Source organism: Mirounga angustirostris, unplaced genomic scaffold (assembly GCF_029215605.1).
Source record: "Mirounga angustirostris isolate CCGP_5_RB_7025 unplaced genomic scaffold, mMirAng1.0.hap1 SCAF_2, whole genome shotgun sequence".
Lineage (NCBI taxonomy): Eukaryota > Metazoa > Chordata > Mammalia > Carnivora > Phocidae > Mirounga > Mirounga angustirostris.
Genome location: NW_026991710.1, coordinates 60,840,623 through 60,851,269, shown reverse-complemented (window position 1 = coordinate 60,851,269; position 10,647 = coordinate 60,840,623). Strand labels below are relative to the sequence as shown.

General features: G+C 45.3%; 1 protein-coding gene and 1 long non-coding RNA gene across 3 annotated transcripts in view; both read left to right on the top strand.

Annotated features, from left to right (window-relative positions):
* Window positions 1–42: 42 nt before the first annotated feature.
* SCARB2 (scavenger receptor class B member 2) overlaps window positions 43–10,647 on the top strand; it is an 80,643-nt gene continuing 70,038 nt past the window's right edge. For both annotated transcript variants that reach the window (XM_045880970.3, XM_064584642.1), the window contains exon 1: window positions 43–443. In XM_045880970.3, coding sequence (XP_045736926.1) covers window positions 327–443 — 117 coding nt within the window. In that variant the 5' untranslated portion in view covers window positions 43–326. The remainder of the gene's footprint in view (window positions 444–10,647) is intronic.
* On the top strand, window positions 453–7,210 carry LOC135363604 (uncharacterized). Its single transcript, XR_010409444.1, has 3 exons — window positions 453–3,492; window positions 4,022–4,106; window positions 4,700–7,210. It is a non-coding gene; the product is annotated as an uncharacterized LOC135363604 (long non-coding RNA).

Here is a 10,647-nt window from a genome sequence, read left to right as displayed (position 1 = left end):
CCCGCGCAGCTGCCTGCTGGCCGTCGCCTCCCGGGGCTGCGGCGAGCCGGGTCGGCGAGCGTCACCGCCCTGCACGCTCCCTCTGTCCCTCCCGACTGCGCGGGGCGGGCGCCCGACTGCGCGAGCGAGGGAAAGCGAAAGCGAAGCGGGTCGTTCCCCTCGCCGGCGGCCAGCCAGGTGCACGGGAGCCGGCAGCCCAGCCGCCGAGCCGGGAGCCGCGGGCGCCGCACGGTCGCGGGTGTTCAGGCCGCTGAGCGGCGGCGGCCCCTCCCTCCTTCCTGCGCCGGCGCCGGCCGGCGGGGCCTGGCCCGGTAGCGGCGCGCAGGATGGGCAGGTGCTGCTTCTACACGGTCGGGACGCTGTCCCTGCTCCTGCTGGTGACCAGCGTCACGCTGCTGGTGGCCCGGGTCTTCCAGAAGGCCGTGGACCAGACGATCCAGAAGGTGAAGCGGGCGGGCTGTGTGTGTGTGTGTGTGTGTGTGCGCGCGGGCGGGCTGGTGTGCGCGCTCCCGTGTTGGGCGGGGGACACTTCCAGCCCACCCCCCGAGGCTGAACCTCGTACAGGGAATCTCTGCGCCCTGGCAGACCCTCCGGATACAGCCCTCCTTTCTTAGTTGTCTTGTCGGGGTAGATAGGTAAGGGTTAAAGAAGGATGGAGAGGAGTAAGATAAAACTGTGGATCTAGACTTTTTAGAAAGGTTTTCACTTACATTCTATCTTTTGCCTCCCCCTCTACGCCCTCCCTACGCCCCAGTCTCTCCGGCCCAAACATCTTTCCCTCCCACTTAATGAAAAAACAAGACTAAACGAAAACACTACAGCCCAGGCAGGTTTGTTGGCTGCTTGCTGACCTTTGAAGTGGTGTGGGGCAGGGGATGCCAAGCGGCTGTGCGATCTATTGTGTTCTTGCCTTCCTGGACTGGGCAGGGCTGTTGGTAGGGAGGCCAGGCCTCTGGGCTGGGTGACATTTCAGTCCATCAAAGTCTGTGCTGGTTTTCCTCCGACTAAACATGTGGTATCTCATACCAACAGTCTGGGTTGCTTTGTCTCACCATGGATTCGTGCTCTTCTTAAATAACCGTAAGCTTCAGGCAAGGATGCATTTAGATTCTGAAAGAATCTGAACCTGTCTCTTACCCTAGATGGGTGGGTTGGAGAGCTGGTCATTTCAGATTTCTGAGTCATTTGACTTTCCCAGTGCTCATTCCTTCTGCCTTTCACCCACATCCACCAATCTGTGTGGAAAGAGGAACAAGAGAGAGTTACTGGGATCACTTTTTCTTTAAAAAAAAAAAAAAAAATCATTGGAGCAGGCTTTCTTGTTAGCACCCAGAGCCCCATGGTTTGCACTTGCTGTTGCCTGGATTAAAAAGCCAGTTTGATCACCGAACTCCCAGTTAGTCAAGTTGTCTCATTCAGGTGGCAACAGACATATTCCTTTAATAGAGGTTGCCAAAAGCCATCAATTACTTGAAATCTGGCAGTTAAAGGCAAATTAAAAAAAAAAAAGTCATGGTAAAGCATAATTTAATTTTAAAGTTCACGTTACTGTGGGAGGATGAAGCTCGCTGTCTGAACTTCTCAAAGACCACTGTTTTCCCTGAGCACCTGTGTTCAAGGAAAACCAAATATAATCTTCTCTATTTCTGGCCACTTGCAAATCCATGGCAAGATTATTTAAGGATATAAACTCTTGGGGCGCCCAGGTGGCTCAGATGGTTGGGCATCTGCCTTCGGCTCGGGTCATGGTCTCGGGGTCCTGGGATCAAGCCCCACATCGGGCTCCCTGCTTGGCGGGGAGCCTGCTTCTCCCTCTCCCTCTACTGTTCTCCCTACTTGTGCTCTCTCGCTCTCTCTGCCAAATAAATAAATAAAATCTTTAAAAAGAAAAAAAAAAGTTTCAAAAAAAGGATATAAACTCTTGCTTGGATGACCAGAGTTAAGCAATCCAATTATAGTCAGTATGTGAATCTTCTTGTGTGGTTTTAGAAGGCTGTTTCCGGAGAGCCCCATGAGATGAGTGGTCTCCCTGGTGCCTCAGATATTACCAGCCCTCAGATGCTCTGTGGGTCTCCATTTCATGGGCAGGTAGGGAGGTGGCTATAAGGCAGCTTGCCTGGGCCTTGAGTTTGCATTGATAGTTGATGATTGGCTTTTTTATGTGGTCTTCTCTGTGAGGAATGGACTCTGATCAGACTAATAAATTATAGTACAGGGGAAGTGGATTTTCAGAATTGCCCCACCCCATTATGGAACACTGAACAGCATGGCGTATGAAATTAGATGACAGGGCTAGTTCAGCAGACAGGAATATTGTAAGTCAGCCAGAGGTCACGCATTACCATCATTACCATTCCCCTCTCCTGGGTCACCTGTAGAGTGGTAGCATGGGATAGTGGGACAGAGTGAGGACTCTGCAGTCCACACTCCTCCACATGAATCCTGGCTCCACCATGTACTAGCTGGGTGACCTTGGGCCAGGTGCTTCCCCTTCCTTGATTCTGGGCCTCCCTGTCTGTAAATGGGAATAATAACAACTCAGGAGAATAGAGAGGTTATAAGAATTATCAGGGAAAATGGGTAATTTTCATTAGTTTCATTAGGATATAGTTAGTGCTTTGTAAAGAACTTTTGTTTTTGTTAGAAGCCACGTGAGTAGACAAAATACATGAGATTTGGGGTCAGACACCCTGTGTTCAAATCCCGACCTTACCGTTTGCAAGCTTTTTGATTCTGGGCAAGTTACTTAACCTCGCTGAGCCTCAGTTTCATTACTTGGGCAAGTGAGGACGTTAGCTATCTTAGGCACAGTGGTGCATTTACTGGGAATCACACAAAACTTACGCTTCAGGTCCTCATTTGCACAGGCTCTTCCAACACTCGGTACCTAATTCTGTATGCAGAATTTTCTTTTTCTTAGGAAGGGTCTCCTCACGACGTGTAAGCTTCCCACGAACCCGGGACCTGCCTGTGTGTGTGCCGTTGGGAGACTGAGCGAGCTACCCCGTGTAAAGCAGCCAGCACAGTATCAGGCAGGGGATAGCTGAGCAGTCATGGCTGCCTCCGTCATGTCCAGAGGTGTCGTCACGAAACAATTCCTTCATAACTTGACCTTAGTATAGTTGTAATGAAATCCACCCTGATACTCCCAGTTCTTAGGGTTTTTTTCCATTTGAAGATTATCCATGCCCTGGCTTGTCTATATCAAAAAAGAGAAGAGAGGAAAGGGGTGCCATTCAAATGAGTAGGTTTGGCTGATTGTGAGAAGCGTGGTAACATAATTTCTTTTTGTTTGTTTTTTTTAAAGGTTTTATTTACTTATTTGACAGAGAGAGACACAGCGATAGAGGGAACACAGCAGGGGGAGTGGGAGAGGGAGAAGCAAGCTTACCGCGGAGCAGGGAGCCCGATGCGGGGCTCGATCCCAGGACTCCAGGATCACGACCCGAGCCGAAGGCAGACGCTTAACGACTGAGCCACTCAGGTCCCCCGGTAACATAATTTCTATTAGGATAATTTGCAGGGAAGATTTTAAGATTAAAGGGAGATTTACATTTTGGCCAGTGAATGGAGTGGAAGGAACCAAGACAGTTTGTTCCATTCTTGGCCCCACTGGTTACCGCCTTGTATTGGGCAAGCCCTACAATTTGTTCTGCTTCAATTTTCTCAATTGCAAAACAGGCATCGTAATGTCTCCCTCTTTGTTTGCTCACACCCACTTCTTGGGGGATATTCTGAGCAAGTGTTCGTTTTGGGTTTTTTTGTTTTTGTTTTTTAAGATTTTATTTATTTATTTATTTGAAAGACAGAGGGGAGGAGCAGAGGAAGAGGGAGAAGCAGACACCGTGCGGAGCACAGAGCCCGACACCAGGCTCCATCTCAGGACCCTGAGATCATGACCTGAGCCAAAATCAAGAGTGGGAAGCTCAACTAACTGAGCCACTCAGGCATCCCTGAAGCATTTTGACTGCCCTAAAGACAGAGCTCTTAAGAAACCATTCAATCTCTGTTTCCTCCCCAGAGCCTGGAAGGGCAGAATTTTATGTTCTGTCTCGCTTGGTAAGGCCACTAATTGTCCTGGCATCTAGCACAGTGCCTGGTCCAAGGTAGGTACACAGTAAATGCCTGTTGCCTCACTTTTGGTCATTTGAGTTGAAAGAACGGTGTTCTAGGAATCAGCAGACCTCGGTGAAAATTCTTTTTTTTTTCTGTCACTAGCAAATATTTGGATTAAGTTGAGCAAGCCAAGTAGCAAATATTGAACCCCTCAAAAGCTCAGGTTTCTTACTTTGAAAGTGGGAGTGATAAGAATACCTGCCTTAGGGTTGTTGCAAGAATGACATGAAAGGATTGACCTAGAACATCTAGCACAACATCTTGCAAAATGCCCAAATATTAACAGTTGTTATTGTTTGTAGCTATTATTTTGTCATCTGTGAGCTGAAGCTTAGGTAGTAGATAAGTTTCCTTCTCCTTCCAAACTTCTGAGCCTCATGATACAGGCATGTGAGCTTTGTTCAAGAGCAGCTATGCAGCTCAGAATATTAAATTTGCCCCTGGACTCACCGACAGTTTGAATATCTCCCAGAAATGGGAATGCAGAGCCAGCCAGAGTCCGGGCTGGCTAAAAAGAAAAGGGCTGGCAAGGGAACCAGTAGAAGGAAAGAAACTGTTCACATGTTTTGCTTCCTATTCACAGGCCAAAGAAGGATGATAGCATTAGGTGTCAGGAACGAGGTGAACGGGACAAATATACTTATCCTTGGCCGGGACCTGAGACTCTGGGCACACAAGAACAGCCAGCCTCTTTTGGGAGCCATAGAACTTTGGAGCTATTCTGCTGAGGCCTCAAGAAATAAAATAGAATCATTGATAATTTAACCAAATAACATTAATGGTGAATATGTGGGAGTCTTCTTTTTTAAAGTCGAATTAGCTAAACATCTTCATATATGTTTATGTAAAGATGATCAACTATATGTAATCTTTTATTTTATTTTATTTTATTATGTTATGTTAGTCACCATACAGTACATCGTTAGTTTTTGATGTAGTGTTCCATGATTCATTGTTTGCATATAACACCCAGTGTTCCATGCAGAACGTGCCCTCTTTAATACCCATCACCAGGCTAACCCATGCCCCCACCCCCTCCCCTCTAGAACCCTCAGTTTGTTTCTCAGAGTCCATAGTCTCTCATGGTTCATCTCCCCCTCCGATTCCCCCCCTTCATTTTTCCCTTCCTGCTGTCTTTTTTTTTTTTTTAAACATATAATGTATTATTTATTTCAGAGGTACAGGTCTGTGATTCAACAGTCTTAACACAATTCACAGCGCTCAACTATATGTAATCCTAAAAGACTCCTTCTTGCCTATCTACCTCATCCCCCAAATTGCCTCTTTTCAGGGTTATGAAGACTTAGAACCTTAGAATAAGAAAAAACCTGAAGCATTACTGAATCTGTTATTTTATAGTTGAGGAAACTGAGCCCGTATCAGTTTTAAGATAGGTGGCGGTGGGTACCAAATTGCCTTTATATTAATGTGCCACTGGAAATGTAGATAATGGAAGGCCAGATGGAGAGGTAGGGGTAGGGTCAGGCATGCAAGCTGGGTGTCCTAAATCACTTTTCCCATCCCAAGGATGACCATAGAGCCTGTTGCCTGCAACAGTCCTGGTTTATTTACATCTGTTGTCCTGGCATAATTATTAGCACCCTCTTTTCTTTTAAAAGATCCCTGGTTTGGACAATATGTTCTATCCCCAATACCACACTGTCCTCCACTTCTTAGCAATAAAGAGGAGCAAGGAGCTAAAGCCCATTCAAGCTGTCTTCAGAATGATTGGATTTTTTTTTTTTTTCTTTTTTGTAAAGCTGGAAGAGGAAGCTCATGGGAGTCTAAGGGTGAGAACCACAGGCCAGTAAGCCCTCCTGAGAGGACAGTAGAAACTGGAAAGTCAGCAGGACCCAGGCATACTCTGTATCTCCCACTGCTTCCTCGGTTTTTCCCTACCAAAGTGTTTCCTCTGTTGACTCACTGTGCCCAGGCTGTTTACTCATCGAGGGCTTCCTCAGCCCCAGCCCTATGTGATGCTTCAGCTGCTGAGCCTCCCAAGAGCAGGCTTTATCTCTTGGTTTCTCCTTTCCAAATGTGTAACAGAGTAATGTGATTGGCTCAGCACAAGCAGAAATCACAGATCCTTAAACAGAGGCACTATCCTTGCAAGATTCTTTAACTCCTAAGCAAAATTATCCAACTCCTCCCTGGCTTTTAGAAACATGATCTCGTGATATCAAAATCATATTACGTTTCTTTTAGTATCTCACTAATTCATGGTGACCATGAGTGCATTCATTATTAATGGTTAAGGCAATGGAGTAAATCGGTAGGTCTCAGTATAGTCCCTAGACTCTAGGAACTGCATCAAAATCACTTATAGAGTTTCAAAAATGCAGATGATGCCAGCATTGCTGAATCAGACTCCTTAGGACTGGCCCCCAAGTTAAAAAACTAACCATGCAGCCCATGACTGGTTTGGATGGTGATTATGGCAGCCCACATCTTTATTCCTTGAGATGGCAATTCCTTTTTTTTTTTAACCTTTGTATTTTATTCTTTATTTTTGTTTATTTTTCTGATAAGAAATACATGCCATTATAAAAAGTCAGATACAACAAAAAATAATAAAGCAGAGATAACTACTGTTAACCTAGTGTTAACTATTCCACATTTTTATTTATGCATGTATAGTAACAGATACACTTTACAAAAATGGGGTGCTTCTATTCCCACTCTTTATTTACTTTTAATTTCATCTGGTATAGTTGACATCTGAAAGAGATGATAATTCCAGTTGAGGACGTTACTACTAGTGGTTACTATCATTTTTCAAGTTTACATTAAAGGAAGGATTTGGTAGGGGGAGGGGAAGTGTGTTGCTTGTGAGAACCGTTCTTGCTTTCTTAATAAAGTGCAAGATTTCATTCTGTCAGGCCGCAGCAAAGGGGCCATCTGTTCTGCCAGACTTTTGCTTGTTTCCTGGGGGAGAATCAGCAGGTGGGATTGTAAGATCATTAATGCAAACATAGGATGTTGGCCAAGTGACTAGGCATTTATGGCCTGTGTCATCAGGATATATGCTCTACATACATGGTCTACTAAATGCAGGGACCATTTTTCATCAAAGCTGGTAACCAGTCAAAAGCAACTGAGGAAAATAAGGCCACTTTTTGGTGTTTGCTGTCTATATCTAAAAGTACTTTTATGTATATGCTTTGGCAGTCTTTCATTTATTTAGCAAATATTTACCGAGTGTGGACCATTTGTGCGGCAATGTGCTAAGGAGCTATGGATGCAAGAGTAAAGTAGACATAATCCTACCCTTGCAGAATTTAGACTCTAATTCAAATTTGGCGGGCTCAGGCCCCTTTACACTCTTCAGTTGAAGACCCCAAAGAACTTGTGTTTCTGTGAGTTATAGCTATCAGTATTTACAATATCAGAAATTAAAACTGATAAATTTTTAAAGCACAAGAGTACACAGCACGTATTAGCTGTCAGAGCAATGACATTGTTACATGTCTGCTGGCCTCTAGAAAACTGCACTCTACACTCAGGAGAGAATGAGTGTGAAAAGGGCAAATAATGTCTTAATATTATTATGAAAATAGTTTTCACTTTGTGGACCCCCTGAGAGGGTCTTGGGGCCCCCCAGAGGTCCTCAGACCACACTTTGAGAGCTGCTGATCTAGTTTTCATTTAATTAATTATGCTGATTTTTAGATAACTTGAAAAAATAACATAGTATCTCTGTTATATTTCTGTAAGAACAGTTTGGAAACTATGTTATTAATGTTTTCAAGCCACCAGGACTTTGTTTAGTGTGTTGTACATACCTTCCTTTAGTTTCCACACAAGTCCATGGTTAAAGGTAGTAGTTTGGGTCCTCGGTGATGCAGGGTCAGTGAATCATTGTCTTCCCTGTGTGCTAATCAAACTAGACTGGACCATCAGCATCTCTATAATAGAATTATTTGAAAAGTCCCCTCTGGCGTCAGCCCTGCCTATGACAATGTCAATCCCTAGGACATAGTTTGGTACTTAAGGCTGGCTTGAAAGCTCTCTTTGAAGGTGGGGACCCTGCCATATTTAGCTTTGTATCATCTTCCCATTCCAGCAAGTGCCATGTCATACATAGTAGATGTTCAGTAAGTATTACTTGGATGAATGCAAGGATGCGTAGATGAAAATTTACATACTCGGGGATGACCTTGTTTGCATATTATTGTTCATGTTGTTGTTTATCTTCACATTTTTATTATGCTCTAGGCCAGTGGTCATTGCCTCACTATACCTTTAAAATCTAGAAGCTTCACCCAACAATCCAGCTTTCCAGCTTCACCTGAAGCATGTGGATGCTCTGCGTGCTAGCCTCACCACAATCCTGTGTGGCAGCCGTCTGAACAGAATGAGGCTGCCCTTCAGAGGGGACCTCCCTCCCTGTGCCCATGGACCCTCCCATTCCTGCCGGCTCCCTAACTCGGAGGCCCAGCGAAGGTGCCCTTTGTGTCATTGTGTCTGCCCTGTTGTCTTTCTTAGAGCAGAGAAATATCTGTTTGTACCCAAACCTCTTTACCAAAAGAAGGGAAATGGAAGAGGCTGAGAGAAAATGAAAGAGGGCATAGTTCTATGGAGAAGTGAATATTATTGCTAGGGTTTGACATCAAACAAATGGGCAAACTTGCATCCACTTCACTCACCACACCCACCTGACCCCATCAAGCATCTGAGTTTTACACTCTTTCTAGAGAAATAGAGGCAGAATGCCATTGTTAGAAGAGCATAATCACTCGTGCAAGTCCCACTTTAAGGGGAGTTGCTTTTAATGCTGTACTTCTGATAATCAGTGGTAATGGAAGGAAGAGGAGCCCAAGTTCGAAATAGGTGATGAAAGCGTCACTTATATCAACTCAGAGATATAATCACAACCCAGCAGGTTGTAAAATAATCAGAGTAGCTCCACAAGTTACACACAGAACCGGGCATTGTTTTCATGGGCACCCTTCTTCTTGATTCACATCTTAAAAATCCTCTTTCTCATCTACTCCTTCAACCACTCCCTCTGCACACACATCTGGCCACCTGGTCCTTTTGATTCGGTTTCCATCTGGTGGCTGCTTTCTCTCCCTCTGGGCTGGCAGTTCTCAGCCTTGGTTTCACATTTATTATTATGTGGAAACATTTAGAGTGTGGTCTAGCGGGTGTTCTGTAGCAGGAGCTTTTCAGGATAACTGGTCCACCCCGTTGTCCTGTCTGTCATTTATAGACAGAGTAACAGCCTTCCACGTGAACGAATGTTGGAACATCAACTGTCAGATCTCATTAGCTGAAATTATTACAATTGCAATTAGAGCAAAATGAGCTCATCAACAGTGACATTAAAAAAAATGCCAGTGCATTTGTTCTTGAGTGAAAATAAGGTCAGAGAATTAGGGTAGAATGTTAATGGCAGCTTATTTCTTTTACCTCAACAGAGAATAAAAAAAGGTAAGCAGTGCAAAGGGCTTACATTACTACAAGAGTCTGGATTGGGTTTGCTTCATTTCAGGGAGAAATTTTATTTATTTATTTATTTTTAAGATTATTTATATGAGAGAGAGAGCGCGTGCACACACACCCCCACACACATGGTGGGGGAGGGGCAGGGAGAGAGGGAAAAGCAGGTTCCCCACTGAGCAGGGAGCCCGATGCGGGACTCAATCCCAGGACCCTGAGATCATGACCTGAGCCGAAGGCAGATGCTTAACCCACTGAGCCACCCAGGCGCCCCTCAGGGAGAAATTTTAAGAAAACAAAGCAAACAACCTGGTATTTTGATATTTGGTGAGTTTTATCAACCTGGAGTCTAGTGAGAATCATTCACATGCGATTAGGGCAGGTTGTCAGCGTTGGTCTGCATTATCTCTGGGTGAATGCAGACCGTGTAGATGGCTATATGGATGCTCAAGTTGTGTTTAATTATTAACTAGCACTCTGTTGAACTAAAAGAACAACCAGCAGCGCTCTTGAGTCCTGCAAGTTGCCTTAATGGTTTTACCTATTCCCATCCAAGCCTAATGCAGGTCCCTCGGTGCTTGTTCTTAACATTTGCAAGTGGCTTATACCAGGACAGCTGGTTCAGCAACCCTCCTAGTGCTGCCTTCCTGAAAGATCTCTATCCGGCTGACTTGGATGTGTTGTGTCTTGTGGCTGTATCACGTCATGTCAGCCCCCACACGAAGCAACTAATCCAGCTTCTACCTGGGGAGCGGCGTGGGTGGTTGAGTGTCACTGGCGCAAAAAAGTGCCTATGAGGGAGTGACAAACGGTGGCAGGTGACGGGCTGCGTCCCCTGAGTGGGGCAGGGGAAGGATCTCGGACTTGATCCTGTGAGCACTGGAAGGACCTCGGACTTGATCCTGTCTGCTCCCATAGGCCACTTTTGACAGAACTGTCTGGAGGCTGAGGTGGAGAATGGATTTGAAAGGAGCCTGGAGAAGAGATCATCTATGGTATTGCTGCCGCCCAGGCCACCTCTGGGATCAGGAGTAGAGATGGAGATGAGGAGGATAGGATTTAGGATTGATGAGGGGAGAAAAATCAAGT